This window comes from Saccopteryx bilineata, chromosome X, assembly GCF_036850765.1.
Source record: "Saccopteryx bilineata isolate mSacBil1 chromosome X, mSacBil1_pri_phased_curated, whole genome shotgun sequence".
Taxonomy (NCBI): domain Eukaryota; kingdom Metazoa; phylum Chordata; class Mammalia; order Chiroptera; family Emballonuridae; genus Saccopteryx; species Saccopteryx bilineata.
In genome coordinates, this window is record NC_089502.1 from 88,263,817 (window position 1) to 88,287,122 (window position 23,306).

The 23,306-nt window shown below is 38.2% G+C and overlaps 1 protein-coding gene across 3 annotated transcripts; it reads left to right on the top strand.

Moving 5' to 3' along the window:
• The first annotated feature begins 13,269 nt into the window (after window positions 1–13,269).
• Window positions 13,270–22,272, top strand: VMA21 (vacuolar ATPase assembly factor VMA21). 3 transcript variants are annotated; one of them, XM_066249037.1, is made up of 4 exons: window positions 13,270–13,343; window positions 13,475–13,748; window positions 17,768–17,877; window positions 18,451–22,272. In XM_066249037.1, exons 2-4 carry the CDS (start codon window positions 13,639–13,641, stop codon window positions 18,591–18,593), a joined length of 363 nt encoding a protein of 120 aa, XP_066105134.1. In that variant the 5' UTR covers window positions 13,270–13,343; window positions 13,475–13,638; the 3' UTR covers window positions 18,594–22,272. The 3 variants fall into 3 exon arrangements, with proteins under 3 accessions (XP_066105134.1, XP_066105133.1, XP_066105135.1); XM_066249036.1 differs by lacking the exon at window positions 13,270–13,343 and having other exon boundaries at window positions 13,434–13,748; XM_066249038.1 differs by lacking the exons at window positions 13,270–13,343; window positions 13,475–13,748 and adding an exon at window positions 13,828–13,995.
• The last annotated feature ends 1,034 nt before the right edge of the window (window positions 22,273–23,306 follow it).

Consider the following 23,306-nt stretch of genomic DNA (forward strand, 5'->3'; position numbering starts at 1 on the left):
ACTACACAGGCAGAGAAAACACAGACACAAACAGTAAACAGAGCAACAGTTCCAGACAGGTAGCCCACGGCAGGTTACAAACAATGGCTGATGCCAACCCAAGAATATATAGAACCAATACAACTAATAGAGGGTGGCAGTTAGCAACAATTCTAGACTCAGCTAACTACACAAGCAGAATGCCCAAAGGAAAAGCCCAGTAGACACCAAGCATTGCACATAATAAATATGTCCAACAGGACAACACTGTACAGTGTCTAATACACACAATCAAGTTTGACCCTTAGAGCCAGTCAGCCTGAAATGACAACTGCACCCATGAAAAAATCAGCTGCATTCAATACTCACATACAACAGGAGGGTAAATACTACTCTCAAGAAGTATTCCTAAAGCAAGGAACACAGTTGTCCTGGACGTCAGTACTACTGAGTCCATTTTCCTCATAAAGACACTACAATCAATTTCAAAGTCAGAAAGTGCACTAATAAACAGACAAAATGGGCAGACAAAGAAATACGACTCAAATTAACAAGAGAAATTTCTTGAAAAAGAGCTAAATAAAATGGAAGTACCAAACTACTAGATGCAAAGTTTGAAATAATGATTTTTTGGATGCTCAAGAATCTTAGAGCAACAATGGTTGGTCACCATAAGAACTTAAATAAAGAGATAGCAAGAATCAAAAAGGATATTTAAATCTGAAAAAAGAACCAGTCACAAATGACAAATACAATATCAGAAATGAGGACTGCACTAGAAGGATTCAACAGCAGGCTGGATGAAACAGAGGATCAAATCAGCAATTTAGAAGACAAGATAAACAAAAGCACAAAAGTAGAGCAACATGAAGAAAAGAAGTTCAAAAAGACTGAGAAAATTCTAAGAGACCTCTGGGACAACATGAAGAGAAAGAACATTTGTATCGAGGGGTTTCTGAAGGAGAAGAGAATTAACAAGAGATAGAGAACATGTTTGAAGAAATTATAGCTGAAATATTTTCTTAACTGATGAAGGGGAAATTAACACAAGTTCAAGAAGTACAGAGGAACTCAAAGAGAGTGGCAAGACACATCATAATTAAAATACCAAAGTTAAGAAACAAAGAAAGAATACTAACATCTGCAAGAGAAAAGCATTAATTACCTACACAGGAGCCCCCATAAGGATGACATCTGACCTTTCAACAGAAGGGATTGACAAAGAATATTCAAAGTGATGCAAAACAAGAACCTACAACCAAAAAAACTTTATCCAGCAAGACTATCATTTAAAATTGAAGGCAAAATAAGAAGGTCCTTAGACAAAAAATGACTCAAGTAATTTATTACAACCAAACCAGTATTACAAGAAATGTTAAGGGTTCTGCTATAAAAAGAGAAAAAAAAAAAAGAAATAGAGAAAAAGAGGATTATAGATTTAAAGAATAAAATGACAATAAATAAGTATATATAAATAATAACCTTAAATGTAAATGCATTAAATGCTTCAATCAAGAGATATAGTGTAGCTGCATGAATAAGAAAATAGAACCCACACACATGCTGTCTACAAGAGACCCACCTCAGAACAAAAGGTATGCATAGACTGAAAATGAAGGGATGGAAAAAACATTTCACACAAATGGATATAAAAAAGCTGAGGTAACAATATTTCTATCTGACAAAATAACCTTTAAAATAAAGGCTAGAGTAAGGAATAAAGAAGGTCACTAGATAATGATAAAGTAAGCAACTGAAGAGGAAGATATAACCATTGTAAATATTTATGCACCTAATATAGGAACACCTAAATATATAAAGCAGATTTTGATCGACATAGAGGGAAAGATTGAGATCAATACTATCAATACTATAGTAGTAGGGAATTTTAATACCCCACTAACATCAATGGATAGATCCTCCAGACAGAAAATTAACAAAGAAACAGTGACCTTAAATCACACACCAGAGTAACTGGATTTAATTGATATCTTCAGAACCCTTCAAGCAGAAGCAGCAGAATATACATTTTTTTCAAGTGCTCATGTTACATTCTCTAGGATAGATCACATGTTAGAACAGGAAACAAGTCTCAATAAATTTAAGAAGATTGAAATCATATCAAGCATATTCTCTGACCACAATGGCATGAAACTAGAAATCAATGGCAATAGAAAAACTGAAAAACATTCAAACACTTGGGGGCTAAATAGCATGTTATTAAATAACAAATGGGTTAACAATGAGATCAAGGAGGAAATCAAAAGTCTCTTTGAAACAAATGAAAATGAACGTACAACAACTCAAAATCTATGGAACACAGCAAAAGCAGTCCTGAGAGGGAAGATCATAGCATTACAGGCATACCTTCAGAAGCAAGTTAAAGCTAAAATAAACAACTTAACTGCATCTAAAAGAACTAGGAAAACAAAAACAAATAAAGCCCAGAGGAAGCATTATAGAAGAAAGGAAATAATAAAGATCAGAGTGGAAATAAATGACATAGAGGCTAAAAAACAATACAAAAGATCAATGAAACCAACAGCTGGTTCTTTGAAAAGGTAAACAAGATTAATGAACCTTTAATGAGACTCATCAAGAAAAAAAGAGAGAGGACTCAAATAAAATTAGAAATGAAAATGGAGAAGAAACAACTGCCATGGCAGAAATACAAAGGATTGTCTGACTTGTGGTGGCACAGTAGATAAAGCATCGACCTGGAACGCTGAGATTGCCAGTTCAAAACCCTGCACTTGTCTGGTCAAAGTACATATGGGAGTTGATACTTCCTGCTCCTCCCTCCTTTTCTCTCTCTGTCTCTCTCCTCTCTAAAATAAATTAATAAAAAATTAAAAGAAATACAAAGGACTGTAAGAAAATACTATGAAGATCTGTATGCCAAAAAGTTGGACAGCCTAGACAAAATGGATGAATTCCTACAAGCATACAATCATCCAAAAATGAATCTGAAAGAATCAGAAAACCTAAGCAGACTGATTATAACAAATGAAATTGAAACAGTTCTCAAAAAAAAAAAAAAACAAAAAAAAAACCCAAAAAAACACACCAAAAAACAAACTCCCAGCAAACGAAGGTTTGGAACCAGATGGATTCACAGGCAAATTTTACCAGACATTCAAAGAACTAACATCTATCTTTCTCAAGCTCTTACAAAATATTCAAGAGTAGGGAAAACTTCCAAGCTCGTTTTATGAGGGAAGCATTATCCTCATTCCAAAACCAGGTAAAGGCACTACAAAGAAAGAAAACTATAGGCCAATATTCCTGATGAACATAGACGCTCAAATTCTCAACAAAATATTAGCAAACTGGACATAGATAATAAGGTGGCCAATTATCCTCCTTTAGAGAGGAGAGTCCTTCTTTTGTAAATTCTGTCCTCCCTTGAAAAGTGTTTTCCTCCTTTTTGATATTGGAAGACTAATCTGTAAATGTCCGTATTCGATCAATGCAGAGTCAATCCATTGCGTGTAATGTGATGTATTTGTATCTAAATGAGTACTTTTTTCTTACAGTTATTATTAAAAATTAATAGGCATGTAAGCATAATTATAATATACAATATTACAAATGTTTTTATTATGCATTTATCATATTATAGTGTATTATTGTTGCAATGAATAAAATGTTTCTCTTATTTAAAATATTTTTTTCAATTTATTTTTGTCCTTTTCATTGTAAAAAAGCTGGTCACCTTAATAGATAAGAGTGTAGTGTATACTAGCGAGATGGGAAGGGAAGAAAGGGAGGGGGACGGGAAAGGGAGGGGCATAAAGAAAGCCAAATAAAAGGTGATGGAGGACGATTTGACTTTGGCTGATGGGTATACAACATAATCAAATGTCAAAATGATCTGAAGATGTTTTCTCTAAATCTATGTAATCTAGTTGACCAATGTCACCCCGTTAAAATTAATTGTCTAAATAAAATTAAAACAATATATTAGCAGACTGAATCTAGCAATACATCAAAAATATCATACATCATGATCAAGTGGAATTTATTCCATGGAGGCAAGGCTAGTACAATATTCGCAACTCAATAAATGTGATTCATCACATAAATAAAAGGAAAGATAAAAATCACATAATTATATCAATAGATGCAGAAAAAGCTTTTGATAAAATCCAGCATCCTTTATGATCACAACTCTCATCAAAGTGGGAATACAGGGAACATACCTGAACATAATAAAGGCCATCTTTGACAAACCCACAGCCAACATTGTACACAATGGGCAAAGATTAAAAGCAATCTCCTTAAGATCAGGAACAAGGCAGGGGTGCCCCCTTTCACCACTCTTATTCAACATAGTGCTGGAAGTCCTACCCACAGCAATCACACAAGAAGGCAAAATAAAAGGCATCCAAATTAGAAAAGAAGAAGTAAAACTATCATTATTTGCTGATGACATGATACTGTACATAGAAAACCCTAAAGTCTCAGTCAAAAAACTAATAGACCTTATAAATGAATTTGAAAAGGTGGCAGGGTATAAAGTTAAAATTTAGAAATCAGTGGTATTTGTATACACCAACAATAACCTGTTGAAAGTGAAATTAAGGAAACAATCCCCTTCACTATTGCAACAACAACAAAAAATAAAGTACTTAGGAGTAAATTTAACCAAAGAGGTAAAATTGTACTTGAAGAAGGAAATTGTACACTGATAAAAGAAATCAGAAAGATACAAACAAGTGGAAGCATATACCATTTTCAAGAATAGGAAGAATAAACATCATTAAAATGTCCATACTACCCAAAGCAATCTATAAATCCAATGCAATTCCTATTAAAATACCAATGACTTACTTCAAAGATACAGAACAAGTGTTTCAAAAATTTATATGGAACCAAAAAAGAACATGAATAGCCTCAGCAGTCTTGAAAATGAAGAATAAAGTGGGAGGTATCCCAGTTCCTGATATCAAGTTATACTAAAAGGCAGTGTAATCAAAGCAGCTTGGTACTGGCATAAGAACAGGCATACAGATAAATGGAACAAAACAGGGAACCCTGAAATAAACCCCCACCTTTATAGTCAATTGATATTTGAAAAGGATGTAAGAGCATACAGTGGAGTAAAGACAGTCTCTTCAATAAATGGTGTTGGGAAAATCGGGCAGTTGTGTGCAAAAAATGAAACTAGACCACTAACTTACACCATTCACAAAAATAAACTCAAAATGGATAAAAGACTTAAACGTAAATCGCAAAAACATAAACATCTTGGAAGAAAATTTAGGCAGTAAACTCTGATATCTCTCATAGTAATATTTTTGCTGATTTATTTCCATGTGCAAGTGAAATAAAGAACAAGATAAACAAGTGGGAGTATATAAAAATAAAAAGCTTTTGCACAACAAAAAACACCATGAACAAAATTAAAAGACAACCCACACAATGGGAGAATATATTTTCCAATATGTCTGGTAAGGGGTTAATAAACAAAATGTATAAAGAACTTGTAAAACTCAACACCAAGAAGGTAAACAATCTAATTAAAAAATGGGCAAAAGAACTGAACATACACTTCTCCAAAGAGAACAGATGGCATATGAAAAAGGCATATGAAAAAATGTTCAACATCACTAATCATCAGAGAAATGCAAATTAAAACCACAATGAGATATCGCCTCATACCAGTCAGAATGGAGCTTGTTAACAAATCAACACACAGTAAGTGCTGGCGAAGGTGTGGATAAAAGGGAACCCTCATGCACTGCTGGTGGGAATGCAGACTGGTGCAGCCACTGTGGAGAACAGTATGGAGTTTCCTCAAAAAAATTAAAAATGGAACTGCCTTTTGACCCAGCTATCCCACTTTTAGGAATATATCCTAAAAACACCAAATCACTGATTCAAAAGAAGATATGCATTCCCATGTTTATTGTAGCACTGTTTATAGTAGCCAAGATCTGGAAACAACCCAAGTGTGCATCAGTGGATGAGTGGATTAAAAAGCAGTGGTACATATATGCAATGGAATACTATGCAGCTGTGGAAAAGAAGGAAATATCACCTTTAATGACAACATGGATGGGCCTGGAGATTATTATGCTAAGTTTAATAAACCAGGCTGAGATCTCACTTATATGTAAAATGTAGTGAACAAAGTGAACTTAGGAATGGAATAGAGGCTGAGGCGAGGTCACAGGGACCAGAGGGACAGGTGTCAGAGGGAAGAGGGAGGAGGGGAGGGATCAGAGCAGGTGAAGGGATTAGTGAAATTATATATACATAACAAATGGATACAGATAACAAGACAGCAATTCCCAAGGGGAAGGGGGAAAGGCGTTAGCAGGAGGTGGGGAAAGGGGGTGTAATGGGGGACACGAAGGTGGGGGGTGAGGGTGTCATTTTGAGTGGGACACTTGAATCCATAATAAATTAAAATTAATAAAAAATAAAATAAAGTAATAAAATAAAATGAAATGCTTAAGTGCCCTGGCTGGTGGCACAGTGGAAAGAGCATCACAGAGCATCGAGGTCACCAGGTAGATCCAGAGTGTTCTGGCTTGGCCTCAAAGTTCTCGGCTCCATCCTGAGGGTGCCATCTCAACCTAAAGTGGTTGGTTCAAGCCCTGGTTAGAGCACATATGAGAAGCAATCAATGGCTGCATAGATAGTTGGAACAATGAATTGATGTCTCTATCTCTTTCTCTCTCCCCCTTCCTCTCCTCTTACCAGTTGTACAATTCAGCAGTTTCCTTATGTGCTTGGGAGCTAAATGTGTGAAATATAATCATCAGGGCAAATAACGCCCCAAGGGAGGAGAAAGGTCTATTTTAGGCTGTCACCTGACTCCAAATTGTTAAGCCTACCAAATGTAATATCTTGTGCCTGACCAGGCTGTTGTGCAGTGAAGAGAGTGTTGGACTGGGACACGGAGAACCCAGGTTCAAAACTGTGAGCTCCCCAGTTTGAGTGTGGGGGTTGTTGGCTTGAGCATGGGATGACCCCATGGTTGCTCTTCTGAGCCCAAAATTCGCTAGAAAAGGCACCCTTCACTCTACCACTCCTGGAAAGGTGGTGGGTCTCTTCTTCCCAGGGCAAGCATGAAAGTAGCAGCCTGGGACTTTCAGCTAGGAATGCCAAGGCCATGTGTGCTTTCTTCATCTTTTATTGTCTTTCCTATGATGCCCTAAATACCAGCCCCTCTGCATCTTGTTTTTCCTGGGTTTCAGTTACTCAACGCTGCTGCATCTTCCCTTCCTCCAATGTTTTTAACTTTTTCAACCCAATCATGGAGAAAGAAGAATAAAAAATGGAGGACAGAAAAAAAAAACAAAAAACACCAAACAAGACTTAGTTCTTTCACACTGTGATGCTGCTAGAACTTTGGGTTTTCCCTTGGATTTCTTTCACAACAGTCACTCTTTCATCTATGATATATTAATTTTATTCAAATAATATTGGTAATGCAGGTCAGGCTGGGTATGCCAATTTCCATAGGTTGGAGACACCTGGAGACTCAGATTCCCCCTTGCGCTCAGACCTCAGGGGCCACAGCCCTCCCCACCCACCACCACTCCTAGGTCTGCCCCACCCAGCCCACTCGGGTCTGAGAAGTCGATGTGGAAACCTGACCCAGAGCTCTTGGGCTCCTGGAGTGTAATCTCAGTGGTAGGCCCTGTTTCTGAACCTTGGGGTGTACTAAAGCCCTGGTCTCACCTTCTGGGCACTGGCACTCTGTTTTTCATTCAACTAAATTGTTGTGGGTCTCCTCTGAGCCCAGCTTTTGTTTAGCACAACATGTGTATATCTTGAAGTGTGACTCTGTCACATCAGTCTTCAGGGTTTCCTTGCCCAGTACCCCTTCCCATAGCACAGCCTGCAATGGTAAGCCTATCTGGAAAGCACTCAGGCCAGGATTCCTCATCTTGGTGTTGGCAACTGGGACTCTAATGCATGTCATGAGCCAAGGTTCCACTGACAGTAACAAACCCCATGATGTGCCAGGGGATTCAAAACCTTAGGCTGACCTGTATCATGCTAGGCAGGTGGTGGGGCCTGGTTCACTGCTCCCCAGAGCCTACTTTTCTTTGCCAGTAGGTCCACGGGCTCTGCTTAGTGTATTACAGGTCTTATTTATTGAAATCTGGATTTGGGGGGCCAGGTGAGTGAGAATAATCCTCAGCCATTGACCCCAAGCATTCCTTGATTCCATTAACAAGTCCCTTCAGTAGCTATAGAATGCTAGCTTAGCTCTCCCCTAGATGAAGCTTGGGAAAGGCAGCCTGATGTAAATTTTAGGGAAATGGTTGAAAGCCAGGAGATACGGGGTTCTGTGAGGTCTTCACCCAGTTTCCAAATCTTCCTCAGCCTCAGTCTTTCCACCTATGAAATAGTGATGGTATATAAATTGTAAGGTTTGTGAATAGGTTCTGTAGAAAGGTGTGGACACATGTTTTTGGGCAATAGTGGTGGCCAGAGGCCAATGGAAATTGTTGTAGCAAAACCAGCAAGAGTATACAGACCTTCTCCACACTAAAGTTCAAATTTGAAGAAATCTTTTATTCAAAGCCAGCGACTGCATGGAGACCTACGTCAATCAAATCATGCGGCCCCCAACACAGTTTGGGGCTAGCTTTTAAAGGCAAAACCACATACTGATTGGGGTATGGGGAGGAGGAGGAGCTCAGCGAAGCATGGTACAAAAGCAATAAAACATATTCATTAATCTCGCTCACAAGTGAGATTAAATCTTACTGTCATTAAATCTTACTGTCTTGTTACAATGTTTATCTATAGGACCAAATTAAAGAAAAAAATATTTCTACACACTAAGGCCATATGCTCCGAAGATGATAATACAGTAGTGATAAATGTTTCACATGCTTAACAAAAACATTTCTAATCATTCTAGGATTTACGACACCCCCCCCCCCACACACACACACACCTGCAATTTGGTGAAACTAACTTCAAGGCCAGGGGTAGGGAGTTTTAGACTTAAGTAAGTTCTGGGGTTACTTAGAGGTTAAGATAGAAGAGGAGCTAAATGAAGTTACTTATGCTAAGAGCCTTTTATTCTATATTTCAGAGATGAGATAATGAAAAGACACAGGCAGGATTCAAGGAAAAATTCCCTTCTTGAGTAAAATTTGCATTTCATTGCCCAGGGGGTCCTTACAAAAGAGGTTTTTACTAAAATAAGTTCCACCCAAAATGCCTCATTTATTTTTCTAGAAGTGGAACTAAATTTTTCATCAGGAGGCATATTTTATTTACCAATTTGTATTTTTAGAAAAAAAAAATCACTCCCACATTTTAAAGAAGCCAGAGTTAAATCCCTTTTGTTTTTTTAAGTATGAGTTTTGTTGATTGTACAGTGAAACTTATTTCTGTTTTCCTCAGGATTTAGCTTTTAAAATGTCAGACTGTGCAAGCATCAGCTTCAGAAAGTACCAATTAGTATATATATATTTTTGTATTTTTCTGAAGCTGGAAACGGGGAGGCAGTCAGACAGACTCCCGCATGCGCCTGACCGGGATCCACCCGGCACGCCCACCAGGGAGCGTTGCTCTGTCGTGATCAGAGCCACTCTAGAGCCTGGGGCAGAGGCCAAGGAGCCATCCCCAGCGCCTAGGCCATCTTTTGCTCCAATGGAGCCTTGGCTGCAGGAGGAGAAGAGAGAGACAGAGAAGAAGGAGAGGGGAGGAGTGGAGAAGCAGATGGGCACCTCACCTGTGTGCCCTGGCCGGGAATCGAACCCGGGACTTCCGCACACCAGGCCGACGCTCTACCACCGAGCCAACCGGCCAGGGCCCCAATTAGTATTTTAAGTATTACTGTTTCCATCCTACACTACTGCAAGCCACCCAAAGGTGAATGGGGGGGAGTATCATGGTTTTGTAAGTCAGTAAAGCAAATTTGGAATGTTGCCAAATTGACTTTGGATGTACACTTTCCATATCAATTGGGTTCATAGAACCGAGGTGTAAAATAATACGGTGAAGAAAATGAGACTGAGAATTAGGAACCCTAAATTCTCTAATCCTATCACTGATTCAGTGAATTTGAGGCAGGTCACTTCCCAACCTTAGATTTTAGTTTTCTCAACCAAAATGAAACAGTCAGACTGAGGCTCTTTTCATCTGAGAATCATTTTTCTGATTTTCAAAGGAATAAAGGAGGCACTACTTACAATTGCCTGACATGTCATTTTGTTACCATAGCAACGGCTCTGTTTCAGCTTTACTGGTGTCTATTTATTTTGCAGCTGCTGCAGATAGGCGGTTTCAGAATTTTGTTGAGGGATCAAAGGGCTGGCTGGCTAATTTCTTTCTCTTACAGCTCCTGAATTTATTCTAAAAGTTCGATCTCCACCTTGGTAAGCTCACAGTAAATATGGTAGAATGTTGAAGTTAGCAAGAATAAAAAAGGTATAATACTGCCACATCAAATCTCATTTATGAATGCTTCTCATCTAAGTTACCATGCAACTTGTCACATGGGCTGCTAATGAGAGAATGTAAAAGTGCCAACCTGGGAGGTCGGAGATGAGCTATGCCCCACTAGGTAAGTGTATGACTTCTGATCAATCCCTTTCATTTCTAGGAAACAGTTTATTTATCTGTACAAGGAGGAATTTAGACTATTGTAATGGGTTGAATTGTGCCCCCACCTCCACCCCAAATCCTATGTTGAACTCCTAACCCCAGTACCTATGTGACCTTATTTAGATATAAGGTCATTGTAGATGTAATTAGTTAAGATGAGGGAATGTTGGAGTAGGGTAGGCCCCTAATCCAATATGATTGTTTTATAAAATGGAGAAATTTGGACACAGATACAGACATAGGGAGAATGCCATGGGACGATAAATGCAGAGATCAGGAGGATGCTTCTGCAAGTCAAGGTTCACCAAAGATTGCCAGGAAACCACCAGAAGCTATGTGAAAGTTGTGGGGAGCTGGGAGAAGTAGTTTAACACTTACCAGAGCCCTGAACAGATTCTCCCTCACCATTCTCAGAAGGAACTCTGCCAAAACCTTGATCTTATACATCTATCCTCCAGAATTGTGTGACAATACATTTCTGTTGTTTAAGGCACTCATTTTATAGTAGTTTGTTAAGGTAGCTCTAGAAGGTTAATACAACTACATCAGTGGTTCCCAATCTTTTCTCTACAAAGAACCCTTTCACTCTTTGTCCCTTGATGACCCAATTCATTTATTTAAAAAATATTAACTGAGTGCCTACAACATAACTGGCCCTTATTCTAGGCATCTGACATACACAAAGTTGCAAAGCAAAGATCCCTCCTCTTGTGTTCATTCTATATTTCAAAATATTTAGTCAGCCAAGTATACAATGGTCTATTTTTGTTTAATAATAATAAATGCATTTTTAATGTAATAACCAGGATTACTTCACCGGTGTGATATAATTAGCACCAAAAATCTAAGATAGGTAATGTTTTAAGTAGCTGTTGATTCCTTATGGCAAGTAAATACATCCAAAAAATACATTCACTAGGATTTTTAAAAATATTGAATATTGTTCTCAGAACTCTCGTTATTAGATTTATGGATCCCTAGGGGTTCAAAGACTTCATTACAGAGTGATGAACTAGAACAGGACAGAGGTGGGATTCAGCTAGTTAGTACTGTTTTAGCAGAACTGATACCTAATTTTTTGTTAGAGAATAATTTTTCTGATTTTCAAAGGAATAAAGGAGGCACTACTTACAATTGCCTGACATGTCATTTTGTTACCATAGCAACGAGTTCGGCTAACTTGCTGTTAAAGTGGCACTTGTAATCAGGGTTCTCTCTAAGGTGGGCACCTAGGCAGCGGCCCAATGTGGAAATCACAAATGTACATTTCTTACTCTGTTTTAACGTTCATCTGCGCAACAGAGTATTCTAAGCGCCTGTAGCAATGTTCTTTACATCCATAGGTGAAAAAAAAATTGATGGAACTATGCTTGTAATGTTTATTTATTCATTTCATAAAACCCATTATACCTTTGATGAAATAGTTCATTTTAATTCCCTCGTGTTTGTTTCTTCAGTAAACAAACATATAACATAAAGAGAAAAAGTGGCAAACAACCAGGGGGTGACAAGCTATCATGGAAACATCTTTAAAAAAACAGTTTTATTATATTTTGTCAGTTTTTTTTATTTTTTTAACTTTTATTAATTTTTAGAGAGGAGAGAGAGAGAGAGAGAGAGAGAGAGAGAGAGAGAGGAGGGGGAGAGAGGAGCAAGAAGCATCAACTCCCATATGTGCCTTGACCAGGCAAGCCCAGGGTTTTGAACCGGCGACCTCAGCAGTCCAGGTCGACGCTTTATCCACTGCTCCACCACAGGTCAGGCCTTGTCAGGTATTATTTAATATTTTTTTCATTAATATTTTAAAATTCTTTCTTATAATCTAGGTTTGTGTACCTCTTTTATTTTTCTTATTTAAGTATTAAATGCATGAAATAATAAACTATCTTTTGGAATATCTTTTTTTATACCTAAAATGGTTATTAGGGCAGAGAACCGGTTGTTAAATTATTTGAATCCCTCCACTGGAGCAGGGGTTAGCAAACTTTCCCTATTAAGGGACAGATAGTGAACATTTTAGGCTTTGTGGATGGTACTCTGTCACAGCAATTCAATGCTGTCACTGTCTTAGTGTGAAAGCAGCAGTAGAAATTACAAACAAATAAGCATGGCTGAGTCCCAATAAGATTTTATTTATGGACAATGAAATTTGAATTTTATATAATTTTGATGTATGGCAACGTATTATTTTTCTTTTAACTAAAAATAATCTTTTAAAATGGAAAAAAAAACATTCTTAACTCATGGGCTATAGAAAAACAGGTGGTAGGCAGGCTTTCTGTACGTATTTGGCACTGGCCACAATTTGCTAAACCCAGAGCTAGAGTCTAACTCCGCCCAAGTTCTGACATTAGAGTCTAGATGAGGTTTAGAGACGGATTATTAAGTTTTAACTCAAAAGGCGGGCTTCCCACTGTCCAGTCCACTGCCCTTAACAAGGCTCCAAGCTGCTGGCTTAATCATGATTTCAGATGTGGTCTGTGTGTCCTTGTGATACAGAAAATAGATGTGCGGTCAGTGGCCCTTTCCAGGAGTTGACCATGTAAGGGCCCTCCTCTTTTCGCAGCCAGTGGCAACCTAATTTTGTCACGCCTGATCCAGGCTTACGCACGCTTTTCGTTTATACCTCTCTCGGATTGCAGGGCTTGGAAGCCCATCTGTTCCTTACTACGAGTCCCTGTTGTCTCATTGGCTGCTTTTGAAGCAGGTGCAAAATGTTTTTAACTTTAAGTGGAATTTGGGGTCACTGGCGTGGGGCCTGGAAGTTACTTTAAGTGGTGAGTGTTAAACTAACTCCTCCCAGGTTCCCACTGCTGGTAATAATTAATGAGGCATTTGCTCAAGGGCTGGGTTATAACGTGCACTGCTTTTTTCTGTTGTCGTCGTCGGTAACTGCTTGGTTGCCTAGCACCACACTGGTCTGCCTGGTCGTCCTTCCTTCTATGCTCAGCTGCTCCTGCCGCCTTCCAGCCTCAGCTTTACGACAGAGGCTGGGACCAGGACGGGAGCTGTTTGGTCGCGCTCAGGGTACAGCAGTAACAGCGGCAACAGCGTCGCCGGCGCCGAAGAACCATGCTGAGAGGCAAGTCCCGGCTCAACGTGGGGTGGCTGGGTTATTCTCCCGGGCTGCTCCTCTGCCACAGGCCGCCCCCAGCTGGACGTATGCAGCGGAAACCTAGCCGGTAAGTCACGTGAACGCCTGTCCCCGCCGCAGATTGCGTCAACACAGTGCGCTGCGACTGCGCGCTGCGTTCCGCGGCCCGGCTTCCGTGGACACTTTCGGCGTGGCCTATCTCAACCAGGCACCTGCAGAGCCAATTCAGAATAGCCGCGGACCCCGGACAGAGTCCGAGGATCTGGTTCAGGTGGCAAAGCCATGGAGCGCCTTGATAAAGCGGCGCTAAATGCGCTGCAGCCGCCCGACGTCAGGTAGACCAGAGCGGGGCTTGGGCAGGGCAGCGGCCCAGACCGTGAGGCGGGCCTGCCTAGGTCTGGAGCCGGGTATGAGGGAAGGCCCGAGCCCAAAATACAGGCCTGCGCTGGGTGTGAGGTCAGGACCCTCCGGGTCGGACTTCAGAGTGAAGGAGCGGTGAAGCAGGTTGGGCCCTGCAGCGTCTGCACGCCCGGCCGTGGCCCTTCGCTCGGGAACGAGGGACCCGGCAGGGTCATGGCAGGATTTTCCGGTGGGCCTACAGCTCGTGCTTCTGCCGTAGCACTTACTCGCGCTGTGGTCTGTATTGCTATCTTCACTCTCTTTCCCCACTGCAGGTTGAGCTCCCTGAGGACAGGAGCCAGGCCTTCTCCATCTCCGTGTCCCCTACCGGGCCTTCATCATCGGGGCTTAATAACTGTTTGCTGCATGAATGAGAGTAGGGGCAGCCCTTGGTGTAAGACTACTTACTTCCCTTGGAGCATCTTTAGGATGGGGGTTGGTGGCTGAGCAGAGAGAAGGCAGGTGGTTCTTTCCGACTAGCCCAGCCAAGGGTACCTATGTAGGCAAGAGATTGGGATTTAGCTATCATTCAGTGATGACCTACTGTGTTTCAAGATTAATTTAGGTTCTTTATTACAGACATTATCATAATTAAGGAAGTGCTTAGTTTCCTGATTTTAAGGAAGGTGAAGTTGAGTCAGACTAAGTGACTTACGCAATAACAGGTCACACAATTTGTAAGTGTTGAGGCTGGCATCTGACCAAGCCCACTGACTTCAAATCCCGTGATCTTTGGAGCTTGTGCTCTTTCTCACAATGTCTATGTAGGCGAGTTTATCATTATAATTATTATTACTGTTTAGTAGTAAGGATACCAATAGATATTTTCATTAAGTACACTTAAAATGCAGTGTAGTCCTCCTAGACTGATTTTTATGTTTCCTAATGGAATTTTCAGTGAAATCTACTTGGAGTCTGAGTGCCACAAAAGGGGGTGTGGCACACACTATCTGTTCAGTGTTTGCTGCAGGCATGGATATGAAAGGATGAAGGGGGTTAATTCTAAGTAGTTTTCAGAGTGGGGCACAATAAGGTTCATCCTGAGTTACTTCTTTTATGTGAGACCAACATTAATTCTGGACTTCCACGTTGTTCTTTGCTGACATGTCTCAGTAACATCCAATCAAAGACAGATAAAATACATCAATTGAATTTTTTAGAATAAATCACCAGTTGTACCCAAGCTGGCTGGTGCCAGCAGAATTGCCAGCTGAGGTGGGCTGTGGCTGGAACCAAGGAGAAAATGTCCTGTAAGCCCCAGAGGAAGTTTGCTAGTTTTCAAAAGTTTGTACACTTAACTTAGTCCCGTATTTGTGAGGTCACAACCCAGAATAAGAGTGATTTTTGAAGCTTAAAGAGAAGTGAGGAGTTGATGATAAACTACAAATTGTTGTTAAGGTATGTGGAATGTGTGGGCTAGCAATTAACGTGCAGAAAAGAAAAGATTATGTGGGGTGGTAGGATTGGAAGTAATTTTTGTTTCTTTAAAACATTTTTATGGTATTATATATTTTTAATAATAAACTTTCTCAAAGCCAGGCCAGATAATACATATTCAAGAGAGGTAATCTGAAGGACAAGAGAACCAGTTAATCAGCCCTTTCTCTAGATTCTCACACTTTATTTCTTTATCACGATAAATAATATGAACTTTACCTCCCTAAAACATATATTTTAACTCACCATGGAAACACCTTAAAAGTCCAGTTTTTTGTGGGGGTCCACAAAAGAAGTGGCCAAATGCTAACTTTTTTTTTATAGAAATATTGCACACACTCATATTCTTCACGAAGATTACACAGTAAATAAATTTCTCTAAAAATTTACTACTAAGAAACAGCTTAACGAATCTCAGGCATATTAGATAAACATAGTATAGATTACACTGGGGAACAATTTTTTTTCCATTTTCTGTTGCATGAGGTTTTAGAACTGTTTCTATATATTTCTGCATCACTGATTCCAAATCTGAAATCCGTTTTTTCAGTGCATGCTCGAGTTTTTATGCAATTTTAATTTCTTTTTGTTACAGTTAATGGTATGCACTGGTTTTTAAAATTATTTTTATTTATTTATTCATTTTAGAGGAGAGAGAGAGAGATTGAGAGAGAGAGAGAGAGAGAAGGGGGGAGGAGCAGGAAGCTTCAACTCCCATATGTGCCTTGACCGGGCAAGCCCAGGGTTTTGAACCGACAACCTCAGCATTCCAGGTCAACGCTTTATCCACTGCACCACCACAGGTCAGGCAGTATGCACTGGTTTTTAAATTGGAGTTAAAGGGAAACGACTCTTGGATTGAACATAACCACAAGGCAATTAATGTTTTACAAACATCACTTTTACATAATTGTAGTTGGTTTTAAATGTAAAAAATTATTATCTGATAAAAACACCCTTTTATTTTGTTCTAAGATTAAATCATGGCTTCTTCGAGTAGGTGTAAATGTAAGAATAGTCCTGACACCTTCTGTTATATATGTGGCTGTTACACACTTCAACGTCAAAGGCGCAATATTTTATCTTTTGTGACACGTGCATATATTGCCTCTTTTCATCAGTTCCAATTGGTTATTCAACTCATCTGCGAGAAGATTATAATGACATAAAAATTGTCCTCAACTTTCTTAAGTATGAGGAGCATAACTGGATCATTTGTGTGGATCTTAAAATGGTAAATTTCCTGCTAGGGCAACAGAGAGGTTTCATGAAGTATCCTTGCTTTCTGTGTTTGTGGGACAGCTGAGCTTGGGAGAAACACTGGACACAGAAGGAGTGGCCGAAACTGAAGCTCTGGAAGTAGGGATGTAGAATATTGTGAATGAACCTGTAGTTAATTGAGACAGGATCATTTTTCCCCCTCTTCACATCAAACTTGGCTTAATGATGCAGTTTGTTCAGGCTTTGAATAGGGAAAGTGAATGCTTTCAGCATATTATTTCTGCTTTTCCTGCCTTCTCTTTGAAGAAGGTAAAAGCAGGTATATTCGATGGACCTCAAATTCGAACCCTCATATGTGACGAAAAATTTGCCAGGAAGATAAATAAGGAGGAAAAAGCAGCATGGCAGTCTTTTGTGGCAGTTACAAAGAACTTTTTTGGCAACAAAAAAGCAGAAAACTATGAACTTCTGGTTCAAAGGATGCTGTTGGCTTTCCATGACATTGGATGTAACATGAGCGTTAAGATTCACTTCCTGAACAGTCACCTTTATAAGTTTCCCGAAAATCTTGGAGCTGTTAGTGATGAGCAGACTATTGGTGGAGCATCAAACGAGATTGTCCTCAACAAGTACACAAACACAAGAGCTACAAATGCAAATTTTTGCCTGAATAGAATTTAAATAAGTTTTGTGCAAATTTTATGATTAAAAGTGTTTTAATATGTTCTATTTCAAAATTGTAGACAAATTCTGATGCAATCATATCTTTTAGTGTATTAATGTATTTAGTGCATTATACAAATTATTATATTTTCACAAAGATGATGCCTAAGAAGACTGGATATGAATGACAGTCTCTTGAAGATGGCCCTGTAGCTAAGTCTCTAAGATCTTTCCATTTTGAGTCCCTGACTCTGCTCTCCCTCCTCTGGTCACTGTTTCCAGGGCAGGGTACCCAGAGTCGTCTTTGTGGGTATTTGTACTGTTTATACACAAAAGAAGGGTTGGAAGTGGCTGTGCAGCTTCTGATTTTCTCTTTGTTTATTCCAGAAATGAAAGTTCATTAGCATCTACCCTGAAGACTCTCCTGTTCTTCACAGCTTTAATGATCACTGTACCTATTGGCTTATATTTTACCACTAAATCTTATGTTTTTGAAGGTAATTCTACTTTTATAGACATATTACTATATTTAATGTTCTGTGCTTTTATGACCACTTTATAGGTATAAACGGGTATTTTTAAGTGTTCTTCAGTTATCTGTTTTGCTTTTCAAATATAATGTTACTCATAAGGAGTCTTACTAAAATGAACATTTTCATCACTCATAGTCATTTCAGCTTGATACCATTTTTGTTTCTGGTTTTCTATGAAATAGCTTGCAGATCCTTTCTTTTAATACCCTTTGAGAGCAAGAGTTGACTGACAAGTGAGATGGAATTTGGAAGAATGTACCTGTGGTGGCAGACATTTGAAAGAAGATGAAATAAAGTCCCTTTTTTTTTGTGTCACAGTCCTTAGATGAAGTGATAATTACAGTTCTCATTCAAAATAAAGTTTTCATATATAAAAGGTATTCAAATCTTTAAATGAATACTAGTTTTATCACTACCCAAAGTGTTACTTTTAAATTTTCTGACTAATTAAATATACAGCTAATAAAAATTAGTATGCTTTGTTTTTTGTACTTTGATAAATTTTGCAATAAAATGAAATCTTTTTTCTCTTGATAGGCGCCTTTGGGATGTCCAATAGGGACAGCTATTTTTATGCTGCTATTGTTGCAGTGGTTGCTGTCCATGTGGTGCTGGCCCTCTTTGTTTATGTGGCCTGGAATGAAGGCTCACGACAGTGGCGTGAAGGCAAGCAGGATTAAAGTGAACATCACTTTTTGATAGCATTAAGTTGGTTTTCAAAAATGGCAAATGCATCCAGGATACAGGTGATTTCAATAAAATTGAAAGGACATGTTAAAGTCTATCTTAAGGAGTTATATTTGACTAGTGTAAATTTTGATCCTTCTAATACAGTGGTTTGCATCGTCAATTTTAACTATGAGCCTCTTAATTGCAATGAGAATCTGAAAAAATTAAATTTGTTACAAATAAGTGTGCTTAATTACATATTCTGGGAAGAATTTGATAATTTTACAACAATAAATGTTTTATAGTATTTTGTCTTTTAGTTAGTTTTGAGTTAAACTTTTCTGTATATATTAATAGGTCACATTGAAGCAAATCTAAACTTTATTTTTTGCTGGAATCCTTTCTCTCCCTATCATAAAAGTGTCGGGTCATTGGATTTTTGGTTGTTAACACCTGTGGAAAATTGCTTAAATTGTGGATACTGGAATTATTCTGAATGTCATTGAGAAATTTCAAATAAAGTATAATCCCTAGTCATTAGGAATCTTTCATAACATTATTTCATGGGGAAACTAGGCTAAATTCCACCCATTTTACCCAAACTGGTTTATTGAAGGATCTCAGTAGCAAAGCAGAGCTAGCTGCCTAAACACTGGCCTCCTCCCTAAAGCCTCTTGCAGGCCAGCCTGTGCTTTCAGACCAACTCTTTAATAATATACTTTGCTCTTGTTCATCAGTGAAGAGACACTGTAATTACCAGGTTTGTGTAAATTTCCTTTAAATTTATTTTTCCTGTTTTTATAATATATGTGATAAGAATTTACATGTAAATGTTTATTTTTGCATACTAAGGGAGTGTGAACAATCCTGAAAAGAGATTGTTTTATCACCCAGGAAGTATTCTTTGGATTTCTTGTCTTCTCTTTTTAATCAGAGCTATTATATCCCAGATATGTATAATTAGATAATTCTTGAGGCCCTTTCTGATAGAAAAAGACCCTATGTTTTTATTTTAATATCTTTAGTCTGTATTCTTTCTAGCCACTTGGTATTATTTGTATGCAGTCTAAACACACCTGGATAATGCATATTAAAACAGGAAAATATTGAAATTCCCTGTAATTTTGCCACCTGGAGATAACCACTATTATAGTTGACATTCTGTGTACATTTCTTAATGCTAGTTCCCTCCTCACTAAAAGTTGAGATTAAGTTCACATCCTACCAACTTTTCCTGGCAGCTATTTGTATTTTTTTCTCATGAGTAATCAAGTGGCCATTTTCTTAAAAAATAAATAAAAACACATTCTACCTTTGTTTTTTTATGTAGGTAACTCATTGTTCAAATTCCCTGTTATTGCTGATTGCTAATACAATGGTCATTGCTGTGTTTGCCATTATCAATTTTTTTGTTCACCCCTATTTTTAATGTGGAATTGGATTCTTGCTTGGAGTTAAATATCTGTAGTTTAAATGTCCTCTTTATGCAGTGATCATAAATGTAAAGTGTTTCTTAAAAAAAGACTACAGTTTTAGTATAAGGTTGTACAAATATAATATAAAATATAGACTACCCCAGTTTAAGTCTGCAGTACTGTTAGATTTCTAGACGGTCCATCTTTAGATGCCTTGTTGTACTTAGAATTATTGTCTACCTAATTTCTTTTTCTATAATCCCAAGGTTTTTCTTGTGCTTTTGGGATGTTATACTATTTGTAAAATATTAATATCTAATGTTGGATTATTTTGTTTGTTTTTAGACATTTGGTGAGTAGATGATGATATGAGTATTTTTCTGCAAGTATTTAAACCAGGGATTCATACAAAAGCAGTTGTACTTTGCTCTTGGAAAAAGTACCAAGTGTTTGAAATTTAGACTTCAATGCTAGGGTTGGTATTTAGAATTATTACAGTATAGACTTGTTTTCAAGCCAGTTAATTTTTTCCTGGGGTTTCAACTGTTAACTCATTAGTTAGCTACTGTTGAAATAACATTGTATTTGACATACTGATTTTGGTATTTTTCACTGGTTTTCTGTTGCACAATGTACATACTTAAGGATCTATAGAAAGGAAAGCTACAATTTAGCCCTTGTAAATGTTTCAAGGTAGGAATATGTTCACTGTTGTTTGAAAAGTAATTATAAGAATAACCTTAATTAGGAAGTGTAACTTGAAATGTCAGTACAAGCTACTGATTTAACCCCATTTACTGGAACATATTACTTTCCTCACTTCACCTCCCATCCCCCCCCCCCCGAATATAATCTTTTCCCCATTGTGCTCAAAACTGAAAAGTCTGATGTCTTTAGTTCTTAAAGTGGATACTATTTTACATGTAGCACCAAAATTCAGTTTTGGGTTGTTACTGAAGAAATTTGAACCTTTTATTAATTTAAAAACAAACAACAAACAAACAAAACCCCTGTGTTTCCTGGGAGTATATATGAAATAAATTGTAATAATTACACTTCATAAAAATTCCATCAGCTTTGCCAAAAGTGACAACTGATTGACTTTTTTGGTGTTTGTTTTCTATTTTCACATAAATTTGACGTATACATCTAGAGTATCCAAAGAGACCAATAAGAACAGTTAAATAAATAAGGTGTGCCCAAGGAAGGATGAAAGCTGAAGGTCCATGGAACAAAGATTTCAAATTCAGTTTTAACCATTTCTAGTGTGTATTTCTTATCTCCAGATAAGTGCGTGTTTATTGCTTCCTGCGCAAGTGAAGTTGTAGACTGTTAGGTCACTCTTATAAATGGTTCAACTATGGTACCAACTTTGTCATTTGCCGTAGGTCAACAGCAGATTTCTCTGCTGTCAAGTACTCTGTGTCCTCTACCAGAGTGGTACAACTTTATTAGTTCAGACTCATATTTGAGATAAATTTGCAAAAGCTAGGATGAAGCAGCATATTAATAACAACAGGATTTTTTTTTCCAGGGGGAAAGGGTCACCTAAGAAAATAAGTTATTTTCAGGGACTTTGGAAACTAATAATAAATACTACATGCAACCTATGAATAGCTTAGTCCCTTATATATTTATTAAAATAGTCTAGAATTCCTCTACTTATCCATTACTCCTGACCACTTTCCTTACCTGTTTTCTTGCTATCTGTATTTAAATGTAATACCTGCATTACTTTACGGTGTTCTACAGGTCATATTTCTCAGTTCCACAGACTAGTCTTCCTTTTCTTCAGATTCAGTGAAATCTCACTGAACAGTAAGAACAGCAATAGCTAACCACATCTGCACAGCACCTTACAGTTTGCAAAGAACATTCACATATTCTCGTTTGAGTTTTGCACAGTGAACCTTTTACCCAATGTCTCTTGATATCAATGCTTAAGTGTTAGAATCTTTAAATTACTATAGTCATTGAATATGCTGTAGTCTTGAATAGTGCCCTGACTAGGGGCAGGCTTTAGATGCGCTATGTTGAAAGCTGTGTGTACTTATCAAAATGGGGGATTTGAATTTTTAGCCACTTTGAAACAGATTTTCTTTTGTTAAGTGATGCTTTTTTAACCATTATCTGGATGGATTTTGTATTCATTACGTTCTAGCCTGTAATTTGTATAAATTTACCATCTGTTGTCATTAAAAAGGTGTTTGTAACACCACTTTGATGTGTCTTGATTCAATTAATAGTAACTTTATTAAACTTTTATTTTTTTTAACATTTGTTTGCCTTTATTTTTACTGTATAGAATATGTACAGAGCTGTCGAGGGTAAACTTTTATGCAGTGAATGTAGACCAGAGATCCTTAAACTGGTGGGGGCTGTGAGGGATACTTAGGAAGGGTTGGTTAGACTCCATCTGCAGTGGGCCCATCTGAAGTTGTGTGGCAGTGGGGAAAAGAAAGCAGCTCCTTGCCCTGTGGTTTTTTAAATAAATTCATTTAGGGGTGAATGGGCTTTAAATACCTCTAAAAGAGTGATCAAGGATTAACTTGTTGCTAATTAATGATGGGGGTAGTCAAATCCTAATGATGTCCAGCATGCCACCCCTTATGCCAGTGCTATTTGGCATCAGTCTGAGGGATCTACCTAGTTCTTATTAATAAATCCCATTCAGCTCCCAAAAATGATTTGAGATATCTTAGTGTCAAAATATATGGATTATATATACAATTGCATTTATATACAAAAGTAGATTATAAAATATTCAGGGAACTCAGTACACATTGCAGAAACCACTGGAATCACCTTGTAAGATTTACTGCTCAGACCTAACCCAGACCTACTGAGTCAGAACTTCTAGGGGTGGGGCCCGGGAATATATATTTCTTTTTTTCTTTTTTTTTTTTTTTTTTTTTTTTTACAGAGACACAGAGAAAGTCAGAGAGAGGGATAGATAGGGACAGATAGACAGGAATGGAGAGAGATGAGAAGCATCAATCGTCAATTTTTCGTTTTGACACCTTAGTTGTTCATTGACTGCTTTCTCATATGTGCCTTGACCGCGGGCCTTCAGCAGACCGAGTAACCCCTTGCTCAAGCCAGCGACCTTGGGTCCAAACTGGTGAGCTTTGCTCAAACCAGATGAGCCCACGCTCAAGCTGGCAACCTCAGGGTCTCGAACCTGGGTCCTCCACATCCCAATCTGATGCTCTATCCACTGCGCCACCGCCTGGTCAGGCGGAATATATATTTCTAACAGGCCAAAATCTGACACAGCCAGTTTGAGAACTGCTAAAGAGTGAGAATTGT

Bases quoted from the DNA above. Each gene is read 5' to 3' on its own strand.
- VMA21 (XM_066249037.1), top strand. From the start codon at position 13,639: ATGCTGAGAGGCAAGTCCCGGCTCAACGTGGGGTGGCTGGGTTATTCT. The intron at 13,749-17,767 runs GTAAGTCACGTG...TGTTTATTCCAG, and splicing joins ATGCAGCGGAAACCTAGCCG to AAATGAAAGTTCATTAGCAT. The intron at 17,878-18,450 runs GTAATTCTACTT...TTCTCTTGATAG, and splicing joins TAAATCTTATGTTTTTGAAG to GCGCCTTTGGGATGTCCAAT.